Source organism: Nerophis lumbriciformis, linkage group LG03 (assembly GCF_033978685.3).
Source record: "Nerophis lumbriciformis linkage group LG03, RoL_Nlum_v2.1, whole genome shotgun sequence".
NCBI lineage: Eukaryota > Metazoa > Chordata > Actinopteri > Syngnathiformes > Syngnathidae > Nerophis > Nerophis lumbriciformis.
Window position 1 is genome coordinate 51,966,848 of NC_084550.2, and position 14,679 is coordinate 51,981,526.

Below are 14,679 nucleotides of genomic sequence, written 5' to 3' on the forward strand. Positions count from 1 at the left end.
TGGTCCCCTTCACAAAAAAGGTGTTTATAATCGAACTCACAGTACCCTGGGAGGACTCAGTACATGAGGCTTACGAGCGAAAACACCTATGCTACGCCGAGCTTGCAGCTGAAGCACAACATCGTGGCTGGAACATTGAGGTCCGCCCAGTGGAGGTGGGCTGCAGAGGCTTTGTGGCTAGATCTACCAAGCTGCTTGAAGACCTGGTAGTCCGAGGCCAAAACCTACGTATAGCCATCAAAGCTGCATCGGAGGCAGCCGAAAGAGGCAGCCAGTGGCTGTTCATGAGGAGGAAAGACCCCTGCTGGGCCCCCAAGTAGCAAGCCGGGAGGTATGCGGTCAGCCTAGGCTTGACTCAGGGAAAAGGACGCCCCTGGCATGCATAATCCCATGAGAAGTCTGCTGCTCAACACCAAGCAACTGTCATGATTAATTGGGATTGACGCAAGCCCGCGACCGATCACCCTGTGACTGGCCACCCCTGGAGAGGGTGTCTCGTGTTAAGGCTGAAACGCCCAGTGACCCAGGGGGACACTACTGATGATGCGTCCAAAATTGCAACGCACCCATCCACCAGTCCACCAGTCATCACCCAAACAACACACACTCTCAAGTATGTGCCAGCACAAAGGAATTTACAACTTATCCTGTGTTTCGTAAACAGTCATTACAGGGAGCACATACAGGCACATGGAGGGCCACATAAAGCCTTGGGGGAACTCACAGAAGTTGGATCAGGCTGTGATTTGTATTTCCCGGTATGTTCCGGAAGTTCCATAACAGGGAGGAGATACAAGGAGACAAGCCAGTGTGCCAGCAGGGCCAACAATATGATCCAGATCTGGTAGAAGATCCCACAGCAGATCACAAGGAGCATGCACAGATGTTCTAGGGAGTGCATGCAGACACATGGAGTACACCACACTGAGACACATTAAGTCCCATTGGAGTTTTCTCATTGGAGACAATCCTATATCCCAGTAGAAGCGTTCCCAGATGTTGTAGGGAGTGCATACACCCTATGAAGACCCTGACCATAGCCAATCCTTGCAAAATCATTTATTTTCATGACCATTTAGCATGCTTTAAAAAAATATTTTCAAGCACTGTGGCAAAGTTACTTACGTTGCTTTGTTTAGCAGAAATAAAAGTGCTTTATTTATGTTGTTGTTGTGTGTCTGAGGGCTAATGAGTGATGGCGGCAGGCAGTAATTGTTGGAAGGCCACCAACGGGGGGTTAATTGGAGAGGCAGGGAAGAAATATACAAGCTGACGACTGGCACCGTTTAATCATAATGGGGTGCAACTGGGCACCGCCGTGGTCAACTAATCAAACGGGACCGGCCTGCTCGGCTCTGGCAGCAAACGAGCCGTGACTGGAATACCGAGTGGTGCCTCGGCGTCGCCGTTCAGCATCATTGGCTCGACGGGAGACGGGGGATCGAGCGTTTTATCATGGCTGTGACCCTGCAACACCTGCAGAACGCTCATTATGGCGGGGCCATGGATGGACAGCTTTAATGTACAGAAGCTAGGATGAATGTGTTAAGGGTGACTCGGAGCCTCACCTGAAAACAAAAACAAATATGACTTTCACCTGAATTCTCACGGCAAAAAGGCCAATAAAGTTACAAACATTTTTTGATTGTACACAGGAATCATTTGCGGGTTTATTTTCTTGCCATTCTTATGGCTACATTGAACATTGCACATTAAATGTATTTTCAAAACATAACTTGTCAATGGCGTCCTCTGCTGTTTGTTTATATATTTTTTTTGTTATTTCTTTTTATTGAACAACAAACATACATTTATAATTCACTCAACAGTCAAGGTACTTTCAACAACAAGGAAAGAAAACAAAAGCAAATACAGATAGGGTATTAGATATTAATAAATAATAAAAATAATACAAAAAATAATTTAAAAAAAAGCGGTAGAAAATTGATAGCTGTTTGGAAAGACAAAAAGGGCTACCTAAATCACTTTAAATGTTTTCAAACAAATATATCAATTTAAGGGCTTTTGTACTCTTAATCTTTCCTGTGTGATGTAAACACATCCGCCCCTTTAAACGCCTTTGTATCAAGGCATTATGGGAAGTAAATTCTTAGCCAATCAGATCGCTGGAGTCGCTTGTTGCTAAGGTGACGGGGGCGAGGGAAGAGGTTTGATTTGAAATCGTAAAAGAAAATGGCGTCGTTTGTTAACGCTGAAATGGGAACGCGTGAATTTTATGTCGTATTATTAGAGTAAAATTGTTATTAATACACCAGAACGTTAAATGTTCCGGGTTATAACGTTCGGTTGGTTTATAATGTGTTGTTTGTTGAAAGTTGGACGGAGGTTTTTTTTAGAACATAACTAAACTTTTACGACAGCACAGGGACGGAAGTGAAGCATTATCGTACTATTAAGTAAAGGTAAGAGACTTGGAGAGGCTTATTGATAGGAAATAATAATTCTAACAACGACTATTACCTTGCACTGTTTGCCTTTACTAAAACAAATGCAAAGCTTATAAGTAAGTTATTGTTAGGTAGCTCAAGCAAGTCTAGAGACATCATGTCTAACACCGCCCATCATGTCTTCTGCGTAAATGTTAACGAGTTAATTGTAGTAAATACATTAAGTCATCTTAAATTATGAGTTCATCTAATTTTTGCTCGTTATCAGACATGCAAAATAAACCTACTTAAAGTACGTCTACGACAGGTTGTGTTGACATGACACCGGGGCAAATGATAACAATTTAAAATGTTGGTGCTAATCCTGATTATTATTAAAAGAAGTACTAGTATACATATGCGTGATTCTACCAGGATTGGAGTGTTTTATGATTTTCAGTAGAAATAGTTTGCTGTAGTCATGTGCGATACGACTTATTCAGGCTTGTATTGGCGATACCAATCCGATACTTTGTGCAAACATACAATCGTAGTCAAAAGTTGACATACACTTGTAAATAACATAATTTCATGGCTGTCTTGAGTTTCCAATAATTTGTACAAGTCTTATTTTTTTGCGATAGAGTGATTGGAGCACATACTTGTTGGTCACAAAAAACATTCATGAAGTTGTTGTTTTTTAATGAATTTATTATGGGTCTACTGAAAATATGACCAAATCTGCTGGGTCAAAAGTATACATACAGCAATGTTAATATTTGCTTACATGTCCCTTGGCAAGGTTCACTGCAATAAGGCGCTTTTGGTAGCCATCCACAAGCTTCTGGTTGGATTTTTGACCACTCCTCTTGACAAAATTGGTGCAGTTCAGCTAAATGTGTTGGTTTTCTGCCGTGGACTTGTTTCTTCAGCATTGTCCACACGTTTAAGTCAGGACTTTGGGAAGGCCATTCTAAAACCTTAATTCTAGCCTGATTTAGCCATTCCTTTACCACTTTTGACGTGTGTTTGGGGTCATTGTCCTGTTGAACACCCAACTGCGCCCGAAACCCAACCTCCGGGCTGATGACTTTAGGTTGCCCTACAGAATTTGGAGGTAATCCTCCATTTTCGTTGTCCCATTTACACTCTGTAAAGCACCAGTTCCATTGGCAGCAAAACAGGACCAGAGCATAAAACTACCACCACCATGCTTGACGGTACGATTGGTGTTCCTGGGATTAAAGGCCTCACCTTCTCTCCTCCAAACATATTGCTGGGTATTGTGGACAAATTGCTAAATTTTTGTTTCATCTAACATCTCATGGAGAAAGATAAGACCTTTGGAGGAAAGTTTGGGGGTCAAATTCACAAGTTTAGTTAGTTTTTGCACTGTTCCTGTTAATTATATACAGTAGCTTAAATAACTAAATTATCAAAAGTATTGGTCCGCACGTCACTACCGTATTTTTCGGACTATAAGTCACAGTTTTTTGCATAGTTTGGCTGGGGGTGCGACTTATACACAGGAGCGACTTATGTGTGAAATTATTAACACATTTCCGTAAAATATCAAATACTATTATTGAGCTCATTCACGTAAGAGACTAGACGTATAAGATTTTATGGGATTTAGCGATTAGGAGTGACAGATTGTTTGGTAAACGTATAGCATGTTCTATATGTTATAGTTATTTGAATGACTCTTACCATAATATGTTACGTTAACATACCAGGCATGTTCTCAGTTGGTTATTTATGCGTCTTATAACATACACTTATTCAGCCTGTTGTTCACTATTCTTTATTTATTTTAAATTGCCTTTCAAATGTCTATTCTTGGTGTTGGGTTTTATCAAACACATTTCCCCCAAAAATGCAACTTATACTCCAGTGCGACTTATATATGTTTTTTTCCTTCTTTATTATGCATTTTCGGCCGGTGCGACTTATACTGCGGAGCAACTTATACTCCGAAAAATACGGTAGTTTGTTGCCTCAAATGATCCATGTCATTAACAGTAATCCATTTTTTTTCTCTGATATCTTCAGAATGTGTGAGAGACAAATGGACACTCTGGGTTCCAACGCTTCGCCATCTTCGGTCATCAGCTGTGGAAGAGTCGGAGCTGAACACGCCTCAACTTCAGAAACGTCATCAGATTTGGATGGCATGAAGTCTTGTCTGGCATCAAACACACAACAGAGCAGTGAACAGGTAAATCACTAAATATACTTGAAAAGTGTTAACTACATATTCTCCTTCGAGGGGAACTGCACTTTTTTTGGAATTCTGTCTATCATTCACAATCCTCACTTGAGACAAGGACAGATATGTTTTTTCTTTTTATGCATACATATTTTACATTATACATATTATTATATTACAAGCGGTAGAAAATGTATGGATGGCTATTATTATATTATATTATATTATTATTATGCATATTTTTATTCAGTTCATTTATTTCATTCATAAAAAAATCAAACAAAAGAATAAAATAAAAATAAATCCATCAATGTAACATTAAAGTAACATATGAAAGAAAAGGAGCAGAAAGAAGTTTAAAAAATGTAATAAGAGCCATGTATTTTCACAAAAAGAATAATTGACTTTCAATGTTGGTGACTACAAAGACATATATGAATTTTACAACAATTTAACCACTAATGAAGAAATAATTCTACTTCGTCATATCTTTTCATCATCATGATTTAAAAAAAAAAATTGTAATACAGAAACAGATTTACATTGTTTTGTTCCATAAACTAACACCTCTGATTGAAATACTTGTTTCCATTCTAACTCATGTATAAACATTAGCAAAAGTCAGCTAACAAAGAAGTTAATAAGATTTGCTCTATTCCACCTATAAAGCGCTCTAAATAACAGTCAACAGTCATCATCATTGTAAATATATGTATGTATGTATATATATATATATATATATATATATATATATTTATATATATATACTGTGTATATATATTAAACATACGGCAGAGTAGTAATTTTACAGACGCATCACGACGTTTGCTTTTCCCTTCAACAACATTACTACTCATGGCAGACTTCATGAGAGACAAGAAAGACAACTTTTGGACAAATTATGATCCAGAACCTTATATTTTTGAGCCTGAATATACAGAGGATATCCTACAAACTGTGTGCTAAACAGATCCAGCATTAGTGAAACACTAAGCATCATGCAGCAATATTGCTAAGCGCTAAACCAAAAATACAAACTATGAACATAGTAAATTAATCACCTATTGTACAATGTTTGTTGTCACTTGGATGCCGACTGATGGAACGTTCATATCTTGACGTTTGGATGAAAAATTAGTTGAATGAATAATCCCTATACAGGTTAAAAAAAAGGTGCCGCAAACTAGCGTCGTTTCGTGTCTTTCGTGCCATCTACGGGCATAAGTTGGGTGTCAAAGTTGACCACCTTCTCGGTTTATGTCCACATCCTTCTGCTATCCAAGTAGGAGGCATGATTTAGAATCTACAATAATTTAACTTTCACCAACTCAGAGCCAATGCAACATTTCACCAGCTTAGAATGTCAATACTGTAGATGCATAAGCTAGTTAACTCTCTCTGATCACGGCGCCGTTAAAAATAGTTTGTCTGAGTTAGAGCTTATAATAACAATATCACTAATACTTGGTTAATATTCAGGTCCCAAGCTGTAAATGGAATATTATTGGCGCTTTTTTTTCTAAAATATTTAGAGGTCTTTATAGTCGGAATAGTGTACTTCCATTATCTGCATTGTTAGCCACCTTGTACTAGCTGTATTTCATGGCGTAGAATGTATTAAAGAAGAAAGACATATGTGTTCTTGTCTTACATAGTGATTGTGAATGATCGGCAAAATTGCCCAAAAATTGCAGTTCTCCTTTAAATATATGAATATTTTTTAATACAGAAGAAGGTGCAGAATCGAGTGACGTTTCAGACGGAGGATGCGTGTGCAGAAGAATCTTCCCACAAGTGTCCTGTGCGTCCGTTACTTGGATATGACTGGATCGCGGGTACACATCTTCTCTTTTGTTGTTGTCTATCCCCATTAAACATACATTCCTATACAAGACAACTGCTCTCTGTCTTATTGAAGGAGTCTTGGATGTGCAAAACACTTTAGCAGAATACTCTGATGACTTCTACAATGAACTGCAAGCGTTTCGAACAAGCAATAAAAGCGAGTGCATCCACCAGCCACAATCAGAGTGAGTGCTGCTCATTGTGTTCTGTTGCTGACGCTCGACTTGTCCTCTAATCATTACTTTGTAATGTGCCCTGCAGCCTTGAATTTTGCATGGATAAACACTCAATCCTGCCGATGCTTGCAGACACTGCCAGGCCAGAAGCTGACACGCAAGTTCATGAGTGTAAGACACAGTTCTTGTTGGGTACAACTCTTTGTTCTAATTATTCTCATCTTGCTTGTGTTCAGGTACATTCTCTTACAAACTCAACGACAGATTGTTCCCCGTCTCGCTTCTCTCTCCGGAGTGTTGTCCTGTGTGCAAAAGAGAAAAATCCTCACATCCGCACACCGTGGGTGATCCAGCACTCGTCAGGTAAGAAAAGCGGTAACTTAAACGACAATTTTAACACAATTAACCACCCGGGTTGCAATTCAGGTGTTTCATCTCCAATTGCATCTTCCTCTCTGCCTCTTTTTTATGTAGAGCAAATAATTGACATTTAAGGAAAATGTTACAATTTTATATTAATGTTTGAAAAACCAGCAAATGCTGATAATATTCTCCCTTTTTTAAGCCGTATTGTTGCTGTTATTTTGGGTGAAATTGTAAATTGAAATGTAATATGTAGATGACACGAGTACTTTTTAAGACTAAACATGATGATTACTGATACAAAATAATCCAACAGTAAGATTTTTAATACATAAAGTATTTTGCTCTTCAGTGGCCACCTCTTGTATTGTGAATCCATTATACCAGTGGTTCTTAACCTGGGTTCGATGGAACCCTTGGGGTTCGGTGAGTCGGCCTCAGGGGTTCGGCGGAGGTCAAGACACACCCGACTCATCGTGTAAATAAAAACTTCTCCCTATCGGCGTATTACGGATACGGCAACAGCAGAAGTCACACTGATTTGCAGGTGTGTAATTTGTTGTGAGTTTATGCACTGTGTTGGTTTTGTTCTTTGAACAAGGTGATGTTCATGCACGGTTCATTTTGTGAACCAGTAATAAAACATGGTAACACTTTAGTATGGGGAACATATTCACCATTAATTAGTTGCTTATTAACATGCAAATTAGTAACATATTGGCTCTTAACTAGTCATTATTAAGTACTTATTAATGCCGTATTAAATTATTAATGGCCTTATTATAACCCTAACCCTCTAACCATGGCCCTAACCTTCTATCCCCAACCCTAACCAAATAACTCTAAATTAAGTCTTTGTTACTTAGAATATGTTCCCCTGGTGTCCAACAAACTCTAAATTAAGTCTTTGTTACTTAGAATATGTTCCCCATACTAAAGTGTTACCAAAAACATATAACTTTGTCTTGGATTTGAAAAAAACCCAACATTTTATTTTTCACTAAAGAAGGGTTCGGTGAATGCGCATATGAAACTGGTGGGGTTCGGTACCTCCAACAAATTTAAGAACCACTGCATTATACTGTATGTCCAAAATAGTAATACCATATTTTCTGGACTATAAAGCGCACCGGTATTTAAGGCCGCACCCACCAAATCTTTGAAGAAAAAAATATCTTTACCTATATTTGCCAAACCGGACCATAAGCCTCAGATATAAAGCGATATATACGAGGGATGTCCGATAATATCGGGCTGCCTATATTATCGGCCGATAAATGCTTTAAAATGTAATATCGGAAATTATCGGTATCGGTTTAAAAAAGTAAAATTTATGACTTTTTAAAACGCCGCTGTCTACACGGACGTAGGGAGAGGTACATAGCGTCAATAAACCTTAAAGGCACTTCCTTTGCGTGCCGGCCCAATCACATAATAGCTACGGATTTTCACATTCACAAGTGAATGCAAGGCATTCTTGGTCATCAGCCATACAGGTCACACTGAGGGTGGCCATATAAACAACTTTAACACTGTTACAAATATGCGCCACACTGTGAACCCACACCAAACAAGAATGACAAACACATTTTGGGAGAACATCCGCACCGTAACACAACATAAACACAACAGAACAAATACCCAGAACATTTTGCAGCACTAACTCTTCCGGTACGCTACAATATACACCCCCCCTACCCCACCTCAACCCCCTCACCTCAACCCCGCCCACCTCAACCTCCTCATGGTCTCTCAGGGAGAGCATGTGCCAAATTCCAAGTTGCTGTTTTGAGGCATGTTAAAAAAAATAATGCACTTTGTGACTTCAATAATAAATATGGCAGTGCCATGTTGGCATTTTTTTCCATAACTTGAGTTGATTTATTTTGGAAAACCTTGTTACATTGTTTAATGCATCCAGCGGGGCATCACAACAAAATTAAGCATAATAATGTGTTAATTCCACGGCTGTATATATCGGTATCGGTTGATATCGAAATCGGTAATTAAGAGTTAGACAATATCGGAAGATCGGATATCGGCAAAAAAGCCACTATCGGACATCTCTAATATATACCGATACATACACATTTACATATCTTAATTGTTTTCCAATAGCGCCTGTAACGCCGCACTAAAACGACTGATCAAACAAGATAGAAGTCATCATCATGGATCCATTAGCTGCGGAGACTTGCTCTCCAATCAGCTCAACGGACTCAATAACTCCACAGTGATGTTTTGGTGAATTTTGAAACTGAATACATTCCTTGGAGTGATGAATGAAGAATACTTTTGAGCAGAAACACTATGGACAAATATACTTCTGGCACAAAACAGGAAGTACATTGTCCAACTGCAACACCTGCAGTGAGCAAATTTGTCCAAAAATGCCCCCCGAGCACACACAATAGCACACCTTTTTCAGTGTCTCTGTTGGCATAATATGAAAACTATTTGTGGAATACAAAACATTAGGGCCGTTAGCGAAGAAACATTCATAAATTAGCCGCCCTGTTTCATTAGCCGCAGGGTTCAAAGCATTGGAAAACAGTAGCGGCCTTTTAGTCCAGAAAATATGGTAATGATTAAATAGAAAACATTAAAAGTAACTTGGGAGTTTTGCTTAATTGAAGTATTCACAACTGGAACTAAATATTGTTTTAAAAGTGTCTCTTGCCAATACACTGTGTTTCCATGATACACACAGCATTGAAATTATGTTTCCCTCTGTCTGCGATATAACTGATTACAGTAAAGAAATATAAAATTGTTTTTCAAATGTAAAAAGTAGGCATCACTATATGGGATATATAAATTAAAACTATGTGTAAACTGTGACGTGGAAACGCATTGCATTGTGGGTCTTGCTGGAATCTGAATCTGCTTATTTACATGGACTCAGTTTTTTTTAACAAGTTCAAAACATGGTGCAAACATACGGCATCATTAACTGCCACAATGGTTGTCATGATCGCTTTAGGGGAAAAATAGGATTTGGGGAGATTTTTCTCATTTCCAGCATACTTTTGGGAGACCTTGCGGAGGTCTGCGCTCTCTATGCTTTTCTAGTTTTCTAAAATGTCACATAGAACATGACCTGTGTAGGACAGTCTTACCATAGCAAAGGTACTTCCAAGTCCAAAGGTCAACTATCCTAAGTTATACTAAGTTTTTGTGTGCGGCCAATTTACAGGGTCACCATCCCTCGCTTTTCCGTCCTGCCTCCTTACAAGTACAAAATACATCGCCGCTGCAGCTTCGAGCCATCTGACAGTTTGGCCTTACCATCAGTAAGTACACTACTAAGTTAAATACTAGTGCACTTTATCTTGTTCCTCAAGTGTCTTTACTACAATCCAGCACTGCCTTTTGGGCTGGCCTAACAGGGTTCAAGGCTTCTTGCTCCCGCCAAGCAACCTGGACCTGCGCAGTCACCTCGTTAAGAACAACTTTACTCAGCTACAAGTTGCAGAACGAGAGGTGACATTTTTTTTAACTTTTAAAATCTGTCATTACAAAGGCAATACAATGGAACCTCGATTTTTGAGCCACTCTATTTGCAAGCTTTTTTTACACACTTTTAGATCGCGCCAAAAATGCATCTTTGTGCGAACCATGTCTCTGTATACGAACTAGGGATCTGCTGATTATCGGCTAGGCCAGTTATCGGCACCGATATTTGGCATTTTGACATACAGTACAGGCCAAAAGTTTGGACATACCTCATTCAATGGGTTTTCTTTATTTTCATGACTACCGTATTTTCCGCACTATAAGGCGCACCTAAAAACTTCCAATTTTCTCAAAAGCTGACAGTGCGCCTTATAATCCGGTGCGCCTTATATATGGACCAAGCCACAACAAACCTAAACTTCATTTTCATAAAGTTTAGGTCTCGCAACTACGGTAAACAGCCGCCAACTTTTTTTTCCCCAGTAGAAGAAGAAGCGCTTCTTCTTCTACGGTAAGCAGCCGCCACCTTCATTTTCCCCCGTAGAAGAAGAAGCGCTTCTAACCCAAAAATGGCTCCTATTAAGAGACGCGCTTACGACGCAGAGTTTAAACTTAAGACGATCAGTCACGCAGTAGTACAGGAATAGAGCAGCAGCGAGAGAATTTAACATTAACGAATCAATGGTGTTTAATTCGGACACTGAAGAAGAAGAATTCGAGGGATTCGTGGATGAGGAATAACTTCATAAAGTGAGCTTTACATGTTTATTTTGTGTGTTGTGTTGTGTGACATTAACGTTTGAGCAACGTTGAGTTATTGATATATTGTTATTGCTCTGCACTATTTTGAGTGTCACTATATTGTGATTGCACTTACGTTTGATTTACCGTAACAGTATCAGACTGTTTTTTACGTGTTTATTGAATCGAGGAAAAGTTCCCCTCCACTATGTGATATAAATGTTACACTACATGTTATACCTTGCTGTTGTTAAAAGATAAACAAAACACCACGTCACTGACTTTACCTCGGGGAAAATAATAAAACAGCTGTTTATTCATTTTGGGAGTGAAGAGAGTTGTCAGAACGCTGGTTTGTAATCTATTAATAAAGTTTGACTGACCTATCTGACTGTTTAGTTGACATTCCCTTTAGCGCAGCTCCATCTAATGAATGCATAGGTGTGCCTTATAATCCGGTGCGCCTTATATATGAACAAAGTTTTGAAATAAGCCATTCATTGAAGGTGCACCTTTTAATCCGGTGCGCCTTATAGTGCGGAAAATACGGTATTTACATTGTAGATTGTCACTCAAGGCATCAAAACTATGAATGAACACATGTGGAGTTATGTACTTTACAAAAAAAGGTGAAATAACTGAAAACATGTTTTATATTGTAGTTTCTTCAAAATAGCCACCCTTTGCTCTGATTACTTTTTCGCACACTCTTGGCATTCTCTCGATGAGCTTCAAGAAGTAGTCACCTGAAATGGTTTTCACTTCACAGGTGTGCTTGAAGCTCATCGGGAGAATTCCAAGAGTGTGCAAAGCAGTAATCAGAGCAAAGGGTGGCTATTTTGACGAAAGTATAATACAAAACATGTTTTCAGTTATTTCACCTTTTTTTGTTAAGTACATAACTCCACATGTATTCATTCATAGTTTTGATGCCTTCAGTGACAATCTACAATGTAAATAGTCATGAAAATAAAAAATACGCATTGAATGAGGAGAAGGTGTGTCCAAACTTTTGGCCTGTACTGTATATTGCTATCGGCCTTCTTTTATCGGCATCAGCAAATACAATATATAAACATATGATACCAGTATTAAGTATTACAAAATAAAAACATTTGATAAGTGAGAGTAAGTTAGTAGTAATAACCAGTGCTCCTTTCTGCTAAGCTGCAGCTCAGATGGCCATCCCACACCCGCACACACCTTCGCTCTCTTCCTCTCTTTGGAGTACTTGTCAGAACTTCCATTTTTTTGCCAGAAGTTCCAATTTTTGTCCTTCTTTTCCTGGGGTTTCTTCCTTTTTCAATTCATTTTGTTTGTTTTCGCTACCGCAGCGATCACACGACAAGCCTCCCCGTTCGCAACACTCGCACCGTGCATGGGCTCATTTAAAGGAGGGCGGCAAGTTTTCATGTTCTGTGATTTAGTCAAATAAACATCAGAGATAGATGACAGAAAAGATATATGCGAAAAATTCACACCTTGTGTAAATTGTCAAATAGGAGACTCATATAATACGTAAAGAAGGGCAGGCAGCAGCTAATTTCTGAGTTAGGCTACATGAATTATCCCAGAATTAGTTCTGTTTAAATGTTTTCTATATTTAAAAATCATATATTTTATATCAGTCATACCATTTTGTGTTACAAATTGAGAACAGGAAAGTGAACATATGTGTTGGTTATTGCTATCAAGTGAAAATGGGGTAGGTTTAAATAAGCTTTTCTTCTTCCTACTCCTTTTCGGACATGTTTAAAGAGAAATGAAAATATGTAATGTATTTTATATTAAAATCAAAATATCAAAATAAAGTTCAACTGACCAACAATTCAGGGTTCCTTACAAGTGAACCATACAATGTATTGACTCCATAAACTGCTATAAAACTGAGTAGATGGCAAGTTGGTGTGATGTACAAAAATCACATACTTTTACCAATTTTCCAGGAGAAATGCTGTTGAAATGCAAATGTTGTTCTTCTCAGACACACATAATAAAGGTGTTTGTGAAATCCCCTGATGTTTTTTGCTGCTAATTTAACCACAACATTAGCGCTGCATTAAACATTATGTAGCTACTGACTGGTCCAACGTTTCCCAAAAAATCATGTTAAAAAACAACTTAAAGCCTTGTCCAGCTGTTTACTGATGTGTACTATTCATGTTTAACTAAATTGTACTGCAAATCAATATCTGCTCCAAATATCAGTTATTGACCTTGGGTATCCATGTGTGAATGGGGAGTGAATGATTGACGGGTTGTCAGTTCTCACTGTAAAGCGCTTTGCGTGTATAGAATATATGAATTCCATTATTATTTTTATCGATATCGGCCCTCCAAAAAACCACATCGGTCCGTCTATTAGTGAAGCTGCGATCTTTGAAGTGCGATGTGGCGAGGGCTGACTGTATTCTAAGGGTCTAGCCTAGGTATATTATTACATAATGTGTTGGTAGTTGACAATGAAATAGCTCTTTGTGATTTTCCAGGATCAAGTGACCAAAAGCAATCGCTCTGACCAGACACCAGCTCTCTGTCGATTGGCTCGGTTTCACTTCCAGCACTTTTCCCCCAAAGGAAATTTAGGACGTTTATCTTCCACCAAGAGCTGACAACAGACCCTCAAGTGTTTTTTTGGTTGTTTTTTTTAACAAGACGATTATGGCAACTATAAAGCTGTCAAACCTTCATTGTGTTTCTTGTGTATTTTCTTGTCAAGCAATGAAAGTCATTGTGACTTTAAATAAACATTGAAGTTGGATCATTTGTGTGTGATGTTTCAGTTTGTGCAAGCACCACTTGAGAGCTTTTGTCCTGGCTGGTACATCAGTATTAAATGCTTATTTGTCCGTCCCTCCAGGATTTCGCTGGTGTTTGCTGAAAATGTCTGAATTCGAAGCAGCCCCTTCAAAAAGGTTTGACTGTTTTGAGGCTTGCTCTTGTCAAAAACACTGAATCAACTTGTGATTTGATATATTTGTTATCAATGTCTTTTTAAGTCTTCCTTGAAACTTCAACCTCAGAATACATGGTTTTAATTTAAAAAATGGAAAACAAATACTCTATTGACATAAAAGTAGACACTAGATGGCAGTAAAAGCACATACTCAGACCTCATTGTGAAATGACTGTACTAGTCTACTCTTAATTCAACATAACTCATAATGGTGGTACTTTTAATCCAAGAAACAGCACCCAAGGCTTCCTTACTGTCCACTGTCTGCTCTGTCGTCCACAAGTTGCAGACATTCTCTTATATATTTTACACTTGAAAAGTGTTTGCCTTACACATTCATTTATATTCCAATACATTTAACCCCCTTGCTAAGAGCCTGTGCAAACTGTTGAGAGCAATTTATAACACACATTTTTGATGGAAAATGAGAGACGAGAGATTTTTATCACACATCAATTCTCTAATTTCGACACACCTAGTGTGTGTGTGACATTCATTGGTACTTTAACTTTCACATGTTAATGCTGCTTCTTTGCTATAGGTCAG

The 14,679-nt window shown here is 38.5% G+C and overlaps 1 protein-coding gene across 2 annotated transcripts; it reads left to right on the forward strand.

The window, feature by feature from the left end:
- The first annotated feature begins 2,166 nt into the window (after positions 1-2,166).
- Positions 2,167-13,941, forward strand: miip (migration and invasion inhibitory protein). 2 transcript variants are annotated; one of them, XM_061929431.2, is made up of 9 exons: positions 2,167-2,423; positions 4,440-4,605; positions 6,326-6,431; positions 6,515-6,626; positions 6,703-6,788; positions 6,854-6,980; positions 10,177-10,273; positions 10,344-10,463; positions 13,667-13,941. In XM_061929431.2, the coding sequence occupies exons 2-9, from the start codon at positions 4,441-4,443 to the stop codon at positions 13,787-13,789; spliced, it is 936 nt and encodes a 311-aa protein (XP_061785415.2). In that variant the 5' UTR covers positions 2,167-2,423; position 4,440; the 3' UTR covers positions 13,790-13,941. The 2 variants fall into 2 exon arrangements, with proteins under 2 accessions (XP_061785415.2, XP_061785423.2); XM_061929439.2 differs by having other exon boundaries at positions 10,370-10,463.
- Positions 13,942-14,679: the final 738 nt, after the last annotated feature.